The 19,893-nt window shown below is 36.2% G+C and overlaps 1 protein-coding gene across 3 annotated transcripts in view; it reads left to right on the top strand.

Moving 5' to 3' along the window:
* SLC39A8 (solute carrier family 39 member 8) overlaps positions 1 to 19,893 on the top strand; it is an 84,343-nt gene that overhangs the window by 7,465 nt on the left and 56,985 nt on the right. For all 3 annotated transcript variants that reach the window (XM_037830350.1, XM_037830348.1, XM_037830349.1), the window contains exon 3: positions 13,065 to 13,227. In XM_037830350.1, coding sequence (XP_037686278.1) covers positions 13,065 to 13,227 — 163 coding nt within the window. The remainder of the gene's footprint in view (positions 1 to 13,064; positions 13,228 to 19,893) is intronic.

The following is a 19,893-nucleotide window of genomic DNA, read 5'->3' as shown; positions in this document are numbered from 1 at the left end:
TGTGTTACATGAATCCTCTTATAGAATGAAGTGTTTTTTTAAATTATTTTTTTATTGAATGAATTTTTCTCAGAGAAAATATTTTGAGAAACAGTGGTATTCCTAATTCTGAATTTCAAAAGTTATCTTGGGGAAAGACATTTTAACCCAAGTGTTCTTTCTACTCTGGATAGACTTCAGGAAGGAGAGAAACACCTATGTCCAAAGTTAAAATTTTCAGTCCAGTTCTCACTTTTGCTTTGGAGGATTTTGTCAATGAATTCAGTCTCTCTTCTGGCACCTTAGAAGGTAGAAATTCTCCTTCATCATGCCTGGGAAGCAACTGCATTCCTGACTGCACAAGGAGAAAAGGGGTTTGTGCGTAGGTGCAGGGGAATGAGTTGAAGCAATGAAGGAATAGTAGATGAGCAGAGAACTTGAACAGAATTACTAACTAGCAGTAGAAGACATTGGGCTTGTTAACACAGTTACCAGGAGGGGAGAGGTAAACTTCTTTCCTTAATTGAGATAGACCTTTATTCTTCTCTAAGGATGTTCAAAATAGAGGAGCTAAGTGGGTGATTTGCAGCTTTTATGCTCTCCATGATTCACACCACATTCCTGTTTCCTGATTAAACCCATCTTGGAAATATTAGGGGGGTGGGGGTGGCAAGGACTTAGTTTCCCCATCATAAAAACTTATTGCTTTTGGCAGAGATTGAGCAATTGATGCTTAAGAAATATAGAGTGTTTAACAAGGTTGATTGTAAAGGTTCAGAGATGGATAGCACAATACTATGTGATGGTAAAACAATATTGTAAGTGTAATTAACAAAGCTGAGAGTGAGTGTGGTGAAAGAGGAAGATTAGGGTCATGTATGTCACCAGAAGGAAAGCTAGAGGATTAAAACTGGGACTGTATAACTTAGCAAAACTTAGAGTGGATGATGACAGTGGTTAATTGTACAAATATAAAGAAGTTTCTACATGAACTAGAACAAATGTGTGTCATTATTACAAGGTGTTAATAATGGGGTGGTATATGGGAAAAAATACAATTAATGCAAACTAAGGTCTATAATTAACAGTAGCATTGTAATATTCTTTCATTAAGTATAACAAAGGCACTATACCAAAGCTAAATGTCAAATAAGGGGATATAAGGAGGGGTATGGGATACTTTTTTTTTTTTTCCTTTCTTTTCAGAAGAAATGGGGATGTTCTCATATAGATTGTGATGGTGAAGGCATAACTATATGATTATACCAGGAGCCATTGATTGTACACTTAGGATGGATTGTATTGTGTGTGAGTAAAACTGTTTAAAAAAATTTTTTGATAAAGTTGTGACAAAATCAACAGAATATATAAAATAAGCACAAATAATATATGATGCAATACAATCATATAGCAAAATGCAAAATAAGACTTTTCAGAGAAAAGCTGACTCGTGTTCAAATGTAAAATATATATGTGTGTGTGTATGTGTGTGTGTGTATATATATGTATATCCATGTCCACAGGAAGGACCAGGATAGAACCTTCAAAAATAAAATGAATATATGATTCTTGAAATAAACAAACAAACAAAATAATGCTTTTGAATTATGATTTTAGTTTATGGGTGTTTCTTTAAATTTAATATATTTTGAATCCTGTATGTTATCAATTTTTTTTGGTGGTGGTGGGTATGTGTGGGAGAACAAAAGGAATATAACTAGAAATGGAAAACAAGGCTTGAATTGAGAAGATTGATATTCCTCAGAGAAAAGAAAAGCAACCCCTCATGAAGGCAGCTTGATGAAGTTGGTAGCAAAAGTTTGTGAGTTGCTGAATTCAGCATGGCATTTCTATTAGGGATTTACACATTGCTAAGTGCAAACAGTTAATAAAGGATCATTTATAATGCAACTTATTAAAAAAATTCTACTAAACCCTAGAGAGTATAAGAAACTAGGTAGTTTTTAGAGATTTTTTCCATTTCCAACTCCAAATAACAGTGAATTCTTGTTTGTAATTAAAACTAATTAATTTCTTCTCAAACTATTCCCAGTTGTCTGTTTCAGTGGCCCAATAGCTTTAAGAATCTTGAGATTTATTTTATAAAGAAATGAAACTATCACTGAATTACCTTTGTGGTGATTGAATTTGGGAGCATAGAAAAGCTTCAGAATGGAGCCTTGTTTATTTTGGTTTCTATCTCTTTCCAAAGATTCTCTGTTGTTTTTCTTGGCCTGAAGTTTAAGAAGAACAAAAACAAAAATTTGTGAAAAGTGGTAGTATGCTTTCCAAGTCCAAATATTTAACACTTCGACTTCTTTATAACTAACTAAATAGAAGGGAAAAAGAAAAATCAATCAAGCCTCTAAGGCTTTAGTTCTATGAACCTAGCTCAAAAATAATTCAGAGTTGCCATCAGTTTATCTGGTGAGTTTCTTAGATATCTAACCATATTAGAGAATACAGCATAATGGGTAATAGTTTGGCCTCTGAAGTCACATAGACCTTGGCTGAAATTCTAATTCTGTCACTTTCTAGCTGGGGTTTCACAGCAAGTGACTAACCTCCCTAATCCCTAGTTTTCACTTCCGTGAGTTGAAATAATGAGTCTGATTCATAGGATGGTTCTTCACTCATAAGAAGAACCACCCTATGAGTGAGCCTGGTTCAGCAGATGCTGCATTGCTGGGGCTGCTGTGCTGTGTATCCCCTGAATATTCCACAGCCTTTGTATTAAATAACTGAACTTTGGGAATGTATGAACTCCTGTTCTACTTAGAGACTTTCCATTCATGTCTTAACCCTTTGTGATCTGGCTTCTGTCCCCACCACTTCCTTGAAATTACTCTACACAAGGTCATCCAGAAACTTCTTATTACTAAATACAGTGGGAGATTCTCAGGCCTAACTTCTCTGTTAGTTTTGATGGTGTTCAACATTTCCTACTTGAAACCCACCCTTTCCTTGCTTGCACTTATCTGCCTCATTTTTTCTTACCTGTCTAGCTGCTTCTTTTCAATTTCATTTCAATTTCCTTTGCTCATCCTTTAACTATTAGTCTCCCTCATGGTCCTTTCCTGAGCCATCTTCTGAGTTTGTGTACAACCTCAGTCACTCTTACAGCTACATTTAACATCTTTCTGTAGACTCTTTCGAAATAGGTCAGCTTGGTTTAGCCTTGCATGCCCAGCTGTGATTGATATGCAGTTGATTCGCAATTGATTCCATCTCCCTCTCCGAACTCAGCATGTCTAAACCTGTCCTAAATGGAACTCTTCAGCTTCATCCTCCTTCCCCATCAAAACCTTCCTGCAATTCTTTGTTTTGCCAATCTCAGCAATCGGCATCACCTTCTGTTCAGTTGACCAAACTGAGAAACTGGATGCTATTCTCGTCTCCTCTTTCTTTACTTCCCATAGCGAGTGCGTCCCTAAGTCCTGGCACAGTAACTGCCCACTAGCTCTTTATCTTGCTAAACTCCAGTGTCCCCTTTTGTGTAATGAGGATAATATTACCTCCCTCGTGGGACTGTTGTGGAGATTAAGTCAGATACTGTATCTAACCATTCAGTCTTGTGCCTGGCATGCTGTATGTGCTCAATAAATGCCCCTTATGTTGCCAGTCTTGCCCCATACCCCTTTCAACTCTCTACAATGCTGTCAGAGTTATTGTTTCTCGTATGCCAACCTGATCCTGTCACCATCCTCAAATGGCTTCTCATTACCATTACAATAAAGTCTAGACTTCTCACCTGGCATTTGAGCCCTGCAGGTATACCCCCAGGTCTATATTTCTCCAACCTTACTTCTATATTTTCCTGTAAGTCTCACCTTAGATATTGCTTTTTCAAGGACGACTTTGACAATCCCATTCCCTCTGTCTGGGTTAATTACCCTGTCTTCTTCACATTCATGCATATCCCATTTTAGCACTTACCACACCCTGCTTTGATTATTTACATTTTAATCTAAATCCTCCAATTGTCTGTATGATCTGTGAGGTTAGGAAGTGGGTTTATCTCTATCACGTTCTCTATTCCTGTAACTAGTTTAGTGTCTAGCTTATAGTAGATATTAAGGAAATATTTGTTGAATGAATGAATGCTTGATAAATGACTTCAAACTTTACAATAAAAAATTTTATGCCAACCAAACTTTCCAAATTAGTTCAGTCAACCTAGTTGCTGTGCATAATCTAAATAGAAGGAAATAAAGTTTTTATTCCTTCTAATTTCTGAATTTCCCAGAATATTTTCCAACTGATTTCAACTTGGATTTTCTCCATAGTCCATAGCTGTATTAGGGGAATTTGGAAATACTGGTGTCAGTATTGTCTTATTTGTAGTATTAGGGCTACACAGAGTTGATTCTGGGAAAAACTTGTCAGACATTATGTGCTAGTTTCTAATCTTTCATTAAAGAAAGATTTCTTAAATGTATCAAGTTAACAATTGTATATAATTTAAGTGTCTCACGCCCCAAACTCTGCTAGATATGAGGAAGATATAGATAGGAATAAGTTAATCCTCTTTAGAAGTTTATGACCTCATTAAATAGAGATCATCAACTTTCACAAACAGAAAATAACACAAGGAAATACCCAGTAAGTGCTAAAGAAATAAATACTATAGACATAGGAGCCTAAAGAGGAAGCAGTGATCATAGTGATAGTAACAGAGGAGGTGGGATTCAAATGGGCCTTTTAGGATAGCTAGGAGTTGGGTAAGTCTAGAGGCTGTGTATCAGAATTCTAGGGAAAGAATGGTTGGAGAGAGATAACTGAGGGTCTTTAAGTGTTAGGACTTGATCCTCTTGGCAGAAGCATGCACTTGTGAAGTTTTATCGTTTGTTTCTTTTATGGTGGGGGTTTGGGTAGAAGAGTAACATCCTGAAGTAGAAACAACCTTGTGGGGTTTTAGGATAAACACAATGAGAGGTGTATTAGATAAGAAGTTCGTAACTCCTTAGTTAAGTGGTATAAGGGCCTTGTCTTGTGTTATTCCTATGCAGTAGGTTCTCAAACTTTTTGGTCTTACAACCCTTTTGTACTCTTAAAAATGACTGAGGACACCAAAGAACCTTAATGCAGCAAATGAGGAAAGCCTAAGGGACCACCTTACTAGCAGAAGGTAGAGTGGCACCTGGAGGCAAGGCAGGGCTAGAGAGTCAGGAATCCAGACCAAGTGCCTGTGCTCTGACACAGTACCAGGTTTTTGTGGTGAGTGGGTCCTGAGAAATTGAATATGGAATGGGGCAGGGCTGGGAAACTTGTTAATAGTTATGGGAAAGTCAGGAAACTTTGTAAATGTCTTCTAAAAAGCATATTGTAGTTTTCAAATTTTCTTTTTCTTTTCTCTTTTTCCTTAGTAAAACCTTAAACAACTTCCAGTCTTTCTTAGTTAAAAAAAAGAGAAACTCATAATTTAATTTTATTTTTCTAATTGAAGCAGAAATACATGAACATTGTCTAAAACTGTCAAATATTGAGAAGCAGAAAGGAAGACATAAAAACCACCTACAATTTCATTACTGTAACTCTCCAGATTGTTTAACCTTATAATGAGCAGTGGCATCATTCTATACATATTGTTTTAAAATTGTCTTTTTCCCTTAATAACAGATCATAAAACAAGGCATCTCTCTCCTTTAAGTAATACATCCAGGAAAGGAGCTTTCTTTCCCCTCTTGAGGAAGAGCTTTGAGAGTGAATGTGTGAGATGTGCCTTTGGGGGGATGGTTAGGGGTGGGAGAGTGGGAATGTACTAGCATCCTAGTGGCTGCAGGAGAAAGCTTAAGAAAACCCAAAGGAAAGATGAATCTTAAGGAAATGAAGTTGGGATCAGTTGATTAGCCACCTGCAACCCTGAGATTATCTTTCTAGAGTGTTCATTTTCTCTAGAAATTTCCTTAGGAAATTTTGGGCTTACCTTTATAACAATGAGTAAACTTTGATGAGGAACTGAAGAGGAGGAAAACTTGAAGAGATTGGTGGACGATGATTCTCTCCATAGGGAGAATACAGCCATATCTAGCAGTGGTCTTTACTGGGAATGTGAACTGTTCAACTTCCCACAGAATCACAGTCCCTGCAAAACAGAATCTGAAACCAGCTCGGGGGTGACTTTTTTTTTTTTTTAATTCAAGGTTTTTATCTAAAAATTTAAATACAAATTTCAGCTCTATTATTTAAGACATTTTGAAAAAGTTCATAACATTTATATATCTTCTTTCCTTTGAGACATAAGGCTTTTTACCAAGTTTAAAGAATTTCTGTAGATAAATGAGAGATAAGTAAGAAAAAAAGGGGCACAGAGTGATGGGCTAATCTGTTTTATTTCTGGGGTGACTTTTGAGTCAGATGATACGTCATTAATGGGTACAGGATCAGGGTGATCTTATTGTTTTGTATCATTTAATGGTTGCACAGATAGCCATGTTGGGAAAATAGCAGCACATGTGTTGAGAAAAGGAAGAAGAAAAGAAGAAGCTTTAAAAAGTGGAACACTGTATTGGAAGAAAAAGAACTTAAGGCAAAAAGGCACTAAAAGTGTCAAAGAGGGTTATTTTATATTGACAAGAGAGACAATTCAATTCACTATAAAGTTGTATAACAATCATGAATTTTATATATTGAAGAATATAGCATCAGAATGCCAACAGCAAACAATATTAGGGGAAAAAGGAGAAACCGAACAAAATTCATTTTTATTAGTTAGTCCATCATTAGCATCTATAAAAGATCACAGTAACCAAAAGTGCCATAGCTGATTTTAATAATATAATGACAAAGAAGGTTGAAAAAGGTTAAAATACCACATCTGGAAGGGAATGACTTCTTTTAAGAGCCTACATCTTTGCAAAATCATCATCATTTACTTGGTTAATGAAGAAAAGTTTAGTAAATGCCAGTCAGTAATGCATAAATTATGCTATCTTATTTTCTGACCATGATTAACACAAATAATTAACACTAACTGGAGATTTGAAAAAATAAATCACTCTACCCAAGGAATTCCTTTATCAAAGAGGAAAAATGAAAGTGGAAAAATTCATTCCTAATAAATAAATATTTACATCCCAAATCCACAAGTTCTAGATGTAGCTTTCATTCATGAGCTTTAAAAAATTTTTCAATATTATTCTTTATCAATCAGGATTCTGCTTTGAAAATGAAAGAAAATCAACTTTAACGATTTAAGTCAAAATCAACTTTAGATATGGATGTATCCAGGAAATTGCTGATAGTTTTGGATATGTGTCTTTCTCCACTTCTTGGTGAGCTTCCATTCACATGGTGGAAAAAATAGCTTGAAGAGCTCCCAGACTCGTGATCTACAAGTTTAGCAATGCTAGTAGATCAATAGATCTACTAAAGAGTGGGCAGGTCTGGGTCATACGTTCCCTGGTCAGTCCCACCTAAATCACATGGGATCGGTCTCCCTTGGCAGTAAAGCAGTCTGATATTGGAAGATGGGGAAGGGATCTCAGGCAGGCCAAAACAATAGTATTCACTACATTTTACTGGCCTAGATTATTTACTAGGTTTTGAGCTTATTTTACGCTGTCTTTTTCTTGTTTCATTCCTACTTTGCACAAATTATATATGTATCCTCAAAGCTTTTACTTTCCTTTCTATACTCCTGATGATCTCTCTTTCAGCTATTATCTGCAGAAGACAACCACATCCTCAACTCTGGCCTCTTCCATTCTTAGAGAAAGTTCCCTGATCATTTCCATCTGGGTGTCCCAGATGCAACTTAAAATGCCCATTTCAGACTTGCCACCCCTTCTGCTCCCAGTATGTTTTCTCTTCCTTGATTCCCTGATTACATCAGTAACAGTATCCTTTTTCTACTTTGCCCCAATTCATCCTTAAAGTAATTTCTGGTTAGTTCCTCTATCGTTTCTCCCTCATGTGAATTCACCTAGTCCTTTATCATTATGTCTTTTCTGAATTTATCACCTTTTCTCTGGTTTCATAGGTATTGTTGTATATTATTTATTTCTGCCACAGTTATTTAGGTTTCTTGTCGGAAGGTACAATGGCTTAGTTATCTTTGTACTATTTCTTGGTTGCCATCTTCCAGCTTCCCATGTCTTCCATTCTCCCATCAATATTATACCCAGGCTTTTATTTTTCCCCACATAGAACTTTATTTTGTATATCACATCTTACATAGGGCAAGGCACAGCAGAGTAGATAATCCATAAATGTCTTAATGTGTAAAATTAGATACTGGACCAATGAAGAAGACAGTCAGTGGGAGAATTTTCATTATATACATCCTTTAGGAAGTTGATTTTCCTTTGATAAAAGCCTGAAAGTGTGGGACAAATGTTATCTGTTTGGCAAAGCCCTGGATACCAGCTTCCATTTAATTGGTCCCTGATCAGTCTTAGGTGGGAAAAGGGCAGTCTGGTGTTGTTCCATTTAGCAAACATTAAGTACATACCTACTCTGTGTGAAGCACCATTCTAGACTCTGGCAATATAGAGATGGTGGCCCAAGCAAAGGGAATAACATGGGCAGAAGTGTAGCCTCAGTCCTTGATTTCTGAAGCACAATCTTTGGGATAGGAGGTAGTCTGGATTTAGGGACAGGCCTGAGTTCCAGCCTCGGTTTCACTATCTTTGTAGACTCAGACTTTTATGTTCAATAAATACTTGTTGAATGATGGCAAGAATGTATGCAATGTATTGTATAATTACATGGCTACTATACTTGATATCCAAGCTATATAATTTCAAATCATTCCACAGGTCTTGGCATTTACTATAGGCAGATTTCAACTGTGTAAAAATACTGGACAGAGAACTTGCTGAATCACTCAATCTTCTCCCTGCCTCGTCCCACAGCAGCACTCAGGATTCACACAAAGACAGACTGGAAAAGAAGCAGAAACACTTCTGTCTAGTCAGAGCTGGTGAGGAAGAAGGAGTAGAGAAAGCAGCAGGAAAAAATGCATGGAACAATTAGTTAAAATGATTTTGAGTATTGTGGGAGCCCAGGGCCCAGGGCCTTCCCCAAGTGCCTCGAAGCCTGTGCACACAGCAGCTTGCTTGACCTAGGACAGTTAAGGTTTGACCTACTCTCTCCCTTTAGGATCGGGCCTCTGGCACTAAATGTAATCTATAGCTTACCTCCTCCCTGAAACTTCCTGAGATACTATTGTCTACAAGATAATCTATAGTCCTCTCCTCTTCCCTGTTGACTACAGCTGAGCCTTCCCTAAGGCACAAGACCCCCCATCCCCACTCCTGTGCATATGCTCTCATATCCATTGGAATGTCTTTGCCCTAACCCTTATAAACCACTCCCTGGCACCCCCTGCTTTTGCGGAGTATCTTCACGTTGAGCTCTGAACCCGCCGTCATTCCGAGCAGCTCCTGAATCCAGGCAATGTGACCAACTTCCATTTCCTTGTGAGTAAGCCCTGAATAAAAGTTCATGCTGCTGAACATACCCACGTCTTCTTTGGCCTCTCGGCAGCAAAGGCCCACTTGGGCTGTGACAAGTATAATTGAGTATAATTTGAGGTTTTGTTTATAATATGCATTTAAACCCTCTTAACCTCTTACCTTACTTGGGCATTGCATGTATCTAGAGCCCGTCTGAGGTGACCTTAATGTGGCAAGATACTAGAAAATAGGAGTTTTAGTCAAATTTTAGAAAAAGTCTTTAGGAAAACAGGCAACCTGCTGGATATTAGAGTGTCTGCAGGCTGGAATTTTGCCTCTGTTAGCACAAAGCTCAGAAGGCCACAGCAAACTCAGGGTGGCATTCTCAAGAATAGCAGTGCTGTGAAAAACGAATAGATGAAAAGAAGAAATGCTGTCAGTGCATAATTGTGAAGGAGAAAGTGCACAGAGTTGTATTAAGGTACATACAAGTCAGAATTATCACCATGAGTTGTTTTCTGAGAAGACCTGGAGCTCCTGCTCTGTTGCCATAATTTATACGTTGTTTGTTTTGGAGGTGAAGAGGGTGTTTGAACTTTCTTGGCTAATGGTTCAACCGGTTTTGTTTCATCATCACTATTCACTAGTCCTTTGTTTGAATGCTTTCATCCTGTTTGTCCCTGCTCTGGGAGACACCACCCTTTCTTGGACATCTGCTTTCTTTTGTTTCGGGTTCAACTTTGATAAATCATTTATAATAAAAATCAAGATTGTTTGAAATCAAAATAAGCTGCTGTCCAAAATTATGCATTCTACTTGCCAGGAGATAGCTATTTTAAGTAAATCAGGGCTGTGACTGATTCAGTTTAGCCTCCCCTCTTAGTGTCCTGTTAGTATTCTGTTCTCATTCTCGTATCACAATGCAAAGACTTGAGTTTTGTCACCTCTCCACTGATTAAGCAGTTGTCACTGTCAAAGTTCTATTATCCATGACCACCTGCACAGTCAAACCTGCTGCACAAATTCTGTCAGATAGTCAAGACTCTAAAGAAGGCTCTCTTCCAGTGTTGTTTATCTATATTCATCTGACAGCACTGTTGCTTTTTCTAACAATCGAGAAGAAGACTATCTTTAAAGCTGTAAATTGGACAATTTGGGCAGTGATTTTCAAACTCTTGACTGCCATTTATAGTAAGAAATAAATTTTGCTTTATGATCCACTATACATTTGTGCGTACATGTGTAATGTGTAACTGAGATTCAGGGTTGACTATGCAATATGTACCTTTGTTATGTGTGGTATGCTCTATAGTTTCTAATCTATTTTATTTTACTTCATTAAAAAAATGCTGGCAGTAACTCATTAAAAGGATTTCCTGACCCACAGATCAGTCACAGTTTGAGTCTGAAAAGAACTGCTTAACCGTCATCAAGTTTTAGGAAGTCTTAGAATGTTAATTCTGAGAGAACTTTAGAGATTATCTAGGTAGCCTCCCCTTTTCCTCCTATTTTATAGTTGGAGGAACTTGAAGTACAAGTAGGCTAAGACTTCCTTGCAGGGAAACAGTGCAGCCTTGTGTTTGTACCACTACACCTGTTTATTCCTGGAATCATGCAGTGGGCAGTTGAACCACATCCGCTCTGTAGTTTTTGAGCCCTGCAATTACGCTCCTGGGTGACTTCATGCTGATGGATAAAACTATACCCACTTCCCCTTCTCTGTTTGGCTGTAGAGCCATTTTCTCCCTCCATTGGGTTATTATACTCTATTTTAGGCCAAAGGGAAGTCTGTTAACAGGGAATTGAGTTTGGTACCTCCTCTTTCAGGGATGGTGCACACCTATCATTATGAACCCAAAGGAGACATTCAAAAAAGCTCTAAATGTGCATTTTCTTTAAGGCAATTGCTGTTTTGGCTTGTGACAACTGCATATATCTTGGTGTATTTGTTGCTTTTTCATCCTTTTATAATGGTATTAAATTTTTGAGATCTCTAATTTCATTGTTTCTGTTGTGAAGGTAATTACAGCACCTTGTGGTAAAACAACATCAACTTTTTTTTAAATTCAGTTTTATTGAGATATACTCACATACCATACAATCATCCACAGTGTACAGTCAAATTATTCACAGTATCATCATATAATTTTTCCTTCTGTCTATTCCAATACACTAAAAATTAAAAAGGGATATCTATATAGCACATGAGAATACCCTCCAGAGTGACCTCATGAGTACATTTGAAATCTCTCTGCCACTGAAACTTTAGTTTTATTTCACTTCCTCCTTTTGGTCAAGGAGATATTCTCAATCCCACAATGCTGGGTCCAGGCTTATCCCTGGGAGTCATGTCCAACTTTGCCAGGGAGATTTACACCCCAGGGAGTCAGCCCCCACGTGGGTGGGGTGGGCAGTGAGTTTACTTGCTGAGTGGACTTTGAGAGAGGGAGGGGCCAAATCTGAGCAACAAAGAGATTCTCTGGGGGTGACTCTGAGGCACAACTGTACATAGGCTTAGCCTCTCCTTTGCAGTAAGAAGCTTCATAAGGGCAAGCTCCAAGATCCTGGGCTCAGCCTATTACATTGGTAATCTTCAATGTTTGTGAGAATTTCAGTTATAACCCAGGTGGGGAAGTCCCACATCTCTGCATTTTCCCCCAGTTCCTCAGAGGGGCCCTGCAAATATATTTTTATTCTCTGCCCAAATTACTTTGGGACAAAATCAACTTTTGAATTCTCAATCCCATTCATAACTAAAGTCATAGTAGGATTTAATTATTAACTGAAGTTCACAAAGAACTTTTTAAAATTTTGTTTATTAGAGACAAACTCTCCTTTTTTGAATGAATATTTTTCACACTCTGTAATTCTTGAGATATTTATTGGCATTAGCAGCACATTTATTCTCTCTTATATTTTTCTTAAAAAATGCATGAAGAAAAGACTTACAGTTAAAATGTGTCCAGAGGAAAATGATACCTTTAAAAAGTTATTTGAGCAAAGAATTTTTGGTAATGCAAATTCTATTCCTCATTAATAATTAATGAATTTCTAAAGCACACAGCACTATTTTAGAAACCTCAGATAGTACAGAAAAGCTTTATCCACCATACTGAGCAAATAAGACTTTAGCAAACAACAGATTGTGCTAAAGACATATTTTTGAACACTTTTTTATGTATTGGAATTATTGCTGTCTAGGAAGAGGGATGAGTTTCTTAACTATGAAACTGTAAGGGAATCAGATATTTGTCTACAAGAAATATTATAGAGGACCACTCCAAAAGCCCACATAAAATGTCCAGTAAAACTAAAGAAAAAGTAAACAGGGAGAGAAGGCTAAAAATGTAGAAAATATAGAATTTTTTTTTAAGTCCTTTGTTTGAATGCTACTGACTGCATTTAATTTTTAGAAGTCCTCAAACACCCTAAACCCAGTCCTTTTCTTTGTGGCTGATCTAGGCAGACAGTTGATTTAGAATGTATTTTGCTATTTTTCTGGTTTCTAGGTTTAAAGAGATTTGGATTGTTTTACAATTTTTAGGGGCCAATACGCTTCTGGAGTGAACTTTTGTTTAAAGACTTAGTGATGTCCATATAGATGAAATGTTTTGTGCCTATAGTATCTTTGCTTGCATGCATTTATTATATTAACACATATTGTTTACTTTGTTTATTCTATTTCAGTGTTTATCTGCTGAAGAGATATTTTCCCTTCATGGATTTTCAAATTCTACACAGATAACCAGCTCTAACTTCTCTGTCATCTGTCCAGCTGTCTTACAGCAGTTGAACTTGCACCCTTGTGAGGATCGACCAAAGCACAACAAAAGACCAAGTCTTTCAGAAGGTATGTCAGAAGATTTTTCTTCTATTTGTTTTAAGTCTATGGGCAAGTCTGAAATGAAGTTAACATGCTCCCCCACTTTATTGCTTTTAATTAATCTACATAAAAATCCTTGGTAAAATTTCAAAAGTATTTAGAATAAGAATAATTAGAACTTGTTCAAATTTCATAAATTATGCTCGTCTTTTTGTCAAGTCAAAATTATACTTGCTACCACTTAAAAACCTAAATAAAACTCAATTCTTGAGTTTTAACAAAATATATTTTATGGTGTTCATAATGGAATATTTATTAAATATTTGGCTCATAATTGATAAATTGATTTCCATTACTTTTCCGTATCATATTATTTTAAAACCTGCTAGTTTATCTGTAATTATCAGTGAAGGGATATAGGAACGAGCATGCTTTGAGATTAAATCTTAAGGGACTGAGCAATTTTCATAACTGGAAGAAAATGCTAACTATTTTAAGTGCCTATAATGGTATTGCCAAAGATACTGTATTTTTAAGGAATAATCTGTAAAGGAAACAAGTGTGTGTTTAATATATAGTTCACATGCTTATACCTATAAAAGGGTACTTTCAAAAATGAGATATACCAGTTGTTTAGGGATTCTGTTTACCATTTATGTGCAATTTCTTGGTGTTCCCAAATTGCTAACTTACCCCACATGGCTATTCAGTTCTCATTTTTTTCATTCATGTAATTATTCAATAAATAATTATTGAACTTCTTGATAAGCACTATTCTATGCACTGGGGTTCAGTAATGAACAAGAAGAAAAATTCCCTCCGTCTTTAAAGCTTACAGTGTGGTGGAGAAAAAGATAATAAACATTTAAACAAACAAGCAAGTAAATAATTTCAGAGTGATGAGTGCCATGAAGGAAATATACATTTTAAGTTTTTAAAATTTGGTGTGAGATAGGGATCCAAAGTAATGCTTTTGCATGTGGATATCCAAAGACTATTATTATTGACATTCTCAGTTTGAGATATTGACACAGATTTGTAACTGGAGATGTCTGGTAGGCAGTGGCATGCACAAATTAGGGCTCAGAGGAGCAGGTGAGGCTGGAGTGTTGTCATCCTAGAGATGGTATTTATAGCCATGGGTTTGGGTGAACCCATCTAATGAGGGTATAGCTAGAGAATATAAAAAGATTATAAATGGAAAAGAAAAGGAAAGAAGAGTCAGCAAAGGATATAGTTATTTTACTTACTTTTGGATTCCTTTGTGTATGTGTGACAACTTAGATCTCTCTTTATAAGAATAACACTAATAACATTAATTGACAGCAATAACGCTAATAGCCAGCTCTTTTTTTAAAATCTTTTTTTGTTTTAATTAGAGAAGTAGTAGGTTGAAGCCAGCTAGCTCTTACTTACCATTGTTACAAGTACTTAGCATATATGAACTCATTTAATTTTCATACAGCTCTGTGAAGTAGGCATTATCATCCCTGTTACAATCTGGGAAACTGAGGTACAGAGAACTTAACATCACTTGCCCAAGATTACGTAAACTTCAGTTGTAGAACCAGGCTCCAATCTAGGCAATCTTGGCTTCAGAATCCATTATATCTTTCATAGTGTATGTTTATATATACAAAGAGTAAAAGCACCAAGCACAATTCTGATAAATATAATTAGCAATTTTAAGAATTATAATAATTGCAGAGCTAATATTTTAGAAGATATTTTTGCTAGGGTGGACTAAATGAGAATATGTTGATAAGTCTGTCTGTTTAACTTTAATACAGTTTGCACTTTACACGCAAAACCGCTGAGCAAATGCTATAATGTACCAACTGTGTTAATAGTGTAGCATTGTAAAGCACAGATTCCAGTGAGTCTGCCTGTACTCAAATCCCAGATCTGTCGTTTCCCAGCTATGTTGTGCATGTAATGTTACCTCTTTCTGCATCAGTTTCTTCATCTGAAACAGGATTAATAATATTACCTTTCACATAGGATTACTATAGGATTAAATAATTAATATTTGGAAAGCACTTAGACACTGTGTGGCACATAGTTAAGTGCTATATATCTGTCTGATAAATAAAATATATCTAATATATACATAATTCTGGGTGCAGAAGATGAGGTTTAAGAAAAAGCAAATTCTTTACTCTGTGCAGGTTATTTACTGGTTTTTGAAAATATTTTTAACCCCAGTTGGCCAGTTTACTCTATCTCAGGAACAAGGCTGGGACCAGGAAGTAGGAACAGGAAACTGGGAAGCAGGAGGTAAGAGAGAGAATTCTAGGGTCAACAATGGAAAGTCATAAAATAGGAAAATCAATAATTCACAATAAGTCACAAAATCAGAAAGGAACCAAATATTTGGACAAAGGTCTTGATACACAGAGAAATGCCTCTTAGGTACATGTTATTTTAGGACTTGAAATGGAGCTGGAGAGTGGGTGGGATTGGGTGGGAGAAGAGATGGAAAAGTTTCTGAAGAAAAAGGGAAATTAGTAGAGTACTTGTTATTTCTAATTAAGATGTTAATTTGCCAATATATTGCTTTTATTTGGCATGATATCTTAATTGTTTTAGTGGAGTTGGGTGATCTTGGGTGCCTTGTTGAATGTTTTTTAATTATAAATGGATTCATGAGTTCACTCCATGCCTTGATTCCTGTGTAAGCCTATTTTCTTCCCTCAAGGAAAAAATTTTGGAAATAATTAAGTACTCTGGATTGTTTATGTAAAAGTTCATTTATTACAGAGTCAATTTTGAGCTCATACAAAGGAATGGAAAACCAAAATAAAAGTGACCCAAAGGAATCATCATACAAGGATTTTATGAGCATATTTACATTGATATTTCAGTAGGCAGATATAATAGTCTTATTTCTCAGAGATCTTACATTTTGTGATTTTTTAAGTTGCCTTTCAGGCATTTTGTAAATTCATATTGATGAGTGTAATAAACTAGATGATTTATTAAATTCTCTGGGAGATAGATTAACTACATTTTAGCACTAATTTACAGGTCCAAAATTGCTTAAGTTTTATTTTTGTGAAGTCACAAATTACTGTTTAGTTCAAATAATGAATAAGAATATTAGCCAGGTGAAAATTGAAGCTTATGTATTTAGGCCAGGGGTGTTTGCAGGTAAGACCAGAAACATGTTTCCTCACTGGTAAAATAAAAAATAATAATATTACTTAATTCATAGTGTTGTTGTAAGGCTTAAATGAGATAAAAAGAAGACACTGGGAGAAATTTCCTCTCTGAAACAGATTATTAGAGGGAGTCCTATGACTATATGTAGAGGTCCAAAGAATATTTTTGGACCAATTCATTTTTTGGTATCCCAGTTGAGTGGATGAATGGATCTTCTGAATACTGTCTTAATACAAGAAGGGAACTATGAGTATGCCTAGAGTGTGATGACTTACACTGCAACAGTTCCCCAAGTTGTTCAGATAAATGTGCACAAGAACAAGGAAGTTTTGAAAGATTGAATAAGCAGATGAATTGTTGTTTTGTGTGTGTTTTTTGAAAGAATTCTGGGCTGTGCCTTCAAATATGTTATTTATAATTCATTTAGCAAAGAATGCCTCCTGTTTGCTGGGCAATTTGCTAGGCACTGAAGATAAATGAAACATAGCCTCTATCTCTGAGAGTCTTACAATCTATACGATGTAGACAAACATAGGTAATAAAATTACTGTAGCACCCAGCAAATGGTAAGTGGACCTATAAGCTTAAGAAAAGAGGTATGGAAATATTGACAACCAAGGGATTGTTGACTGGAAAAGCCAGGAAGGCTTCATAGAGGAGGTCTTTGAGTTGGCTTAGAGAGCTGTGTCTGAGTTTCTCAGGCAAAGAGGATAGACAAGTGTTTCAAGACAGAACACAAGTGTGAAGGCAATGCTGTGTTTGGAAAACATTGGGTCTGGATAAAGGCCATGTTGGAAGGAGGGGGATATAAAACTGGATAGATTGTGTGGGAGTTAGATTATGAAGGGTCATTTTGAATATGGGCATGAGATAATCAGATTTGTGTTTTGGTATAAGAAGTCTGGTGGCCATGTCAGCATGGAGTAGGAAGACAAGACAGGATGGTGTCATCATAAATCAGATGAGGGAATGAGAAATGAGGAGGGCCCGGACTCACCAGAAGACATGAGGATGGAGAAGCAGGGGGTGAGAGATATCTCTGAGGCAGAGTTGATAGGGTTTGGCTGTGAATTGTCTATGGAAATCAGCTGGTGGAGAATGATAGATTGAAATTGATCCTGATGTTTCTGCTATTCAAGGAAATAGAGAATAAGGGTAAAGGAGCAGGATTTCTCAGGGGAAGCTGTTAAGTTTAATATTTGTATATGGTTTTGTCTCTATTTGGAACTTAAAAACTTCTTTGCATTTTAATTTTGGTTTTCAATGTTTATATATTTTGCCTACCCAATAAGATTATAAATATTTGTTGAATGAATCAATGCATCAAGCTAGTGATGGGGCAGTGGGCTATTTTTGTTAAGATAAACTACTTGTATATACACCAAGGAGGAAGATCTGGAACTGAGAACACTCTCTAAGTGGAAGGCTAGAGGAGAGTAAGTAATATCATTTAAGAAATGAGACTGAATCATATGGTATCATTTCCAGTGTCATGGGCTTCCCCTCAACCCTTGATCCCCTCCTCTCTCTTACTCCTCTGTTGAGGTAGAAATGAAGTTCTACCCAGTGACAAGCCTTAAGAGGACCTCATGTGGTTTAGAGGAAGGGAGGAGAGTATGATACCCCCAAACTTTAGACTTCGTTAGAAAATATATACAGTTAAAGATATGTTTGAAAAATTTATGAGCAACCACTAAAAAAAACAGAAACAGAAATTATAACCAATCAAAACAGCAAAGGAAAAAAAAAGAGGCAGAGGTGAGGAAAAACAAAATGTTATCAACTCAATGGGGAAAAAAGAAGATTGGAAAAGAGAAAAAAGATGAAAGGAAGGACAGGGCAAACAACAAATAAATATTTTAGTAATCACAAATGTAAACATATTAAATTAACCTATTAAAATACAGGGACTATTGTGTTGACTGAAAATCAAAATAGAGTTTTAAAATCCAGTTATTTGCTGCTTATAAGAGTCACAAATAAAATTAACATAGAAAGGTTAAAAACAAAGGGATGGTAACAGTATATCAGGCAAATACTAGCAAAAAGAGAGCTGTTATATTACTTAAAATAGAATTTAAGTTGAACATCATTAAACCACTTCCTGATAAACAATATAATTCACCATGATATAATATTTTTACCGTATACTCCAAATAATGTGGTCTAAAAATGAACAGGGGGTAAGGGCCCATGACACCAGTGCAGAGAAGTATAGTGACAGGGTTGGAGGGTGGGGAGAGAAGAGGGTGTTTGGGGGGAACCATTTCCAGTCTTCCCCAGGCACACCTCAGTTGAGATCAAATGAGTCTCTAATTTGATTTTTGCCCTGAGCTTGTTTGAGTTGTGTTTTCTGAAAGAATCTGTTACCTCACTGTCTAGGGAAGTCAGCCAAGTCTTTAAGGCCAAATCAAAGCCAATTCAGACATTGGAATACAAATTGAAAAACATCATTTACTAATAATGTTTTTTTTCCAAAAAATATGTATATATATTTAGACCAGGAACAGATGAAAAAATGTTTCATTTTATAAAGAAGGGTTGAAAAAAAACAATATTAACGTGAGTGACATTCAGAATGTGTTTTTTTAATCACAAAAACAGCACACTAGCGTTTATTAATGAAGGAAGTTGAGCCAGCCCAGAACTAACTGCTGACTACAGTGTTTATACTTGCTATTGTATCGGTGATTTTATCTTAGTTCTAGGTTAGTTCCACCCCTTTACATAGTACTATACTTATTTTTTGTTTTTGTTTTTGTTTTTTGTTTTCAATTTTTAGAACATTTTCATTACTCCGGAAAAGAGATAAAGATGAAAAAGAAAACTCAAATCCTCCCATACCCCTAACCACCCCCCCTCCATTATTGACTCATAGTGTTGGTATAGTACATTTGTAACTGTTGGTGAAAGAATGTTAAAATACTACTAACTGTATGTAGTACATGGTTTGCAATAGGTATATTTTTTCCCTATATACTCCTCTATTATTAACTTCTAGTTATAGTGTCATACATTTGTTCTAGTTCATGAAAGAGATCTCTAATATTTGTACAGTTAATCATGGACATTGTCCACCAAAAGATTCACTGTTTTATACATTCCCATATTTTAATCTCCAACTTTCCTTCTGGTGACATATGTGGCTCTAAGCTTCCCCTTTTCACCATATTCACACACCACTCAGCACTGTTAGTGATTATCACAGTAACGTGCTACCGTCACACCTCCGTCCATTTCTAAACACTTAAGTTCAAGCTAGTTGAACATTCTGCTTATAATAAGCAACTACTCCCCATTCTTTAGCCTTGTTCTATATCCTGGTAACTTATATTTCATGTCTATGAGTCTGCATATTATAACTAGCTCATATCAGTGAGGCCATGCAATATTTGTCCTTATGTGTCTGACTTATTTCACTCCATATAGTGCCCTCAGGGTTTCTTTATCAACCCATTGTTTTAAAGATGGTTTTGTTCACCCACCATATGTTCTAAGTAAACAATCGATGGTTCTCTGTTTAATCACATA

Source organism: Choloepus didactylus, chromosome 3, assembly GCF_015220235.1.
Source record: "Choloepus didactylus isolate mChoDid1 chromosome 3, mChoDid1.pri, whole genome shotgun sequence".
NCBI lineage: Eukaryota > Metazoa > Chordata > Mammalia > Pilosa > Megalonychidae > Choloepus > Choloepus didactylus.
Note: the sequence above shows the minus strand (reverse complement) of the source record. Positions and strands in the feature narration are given on the sequence as shown.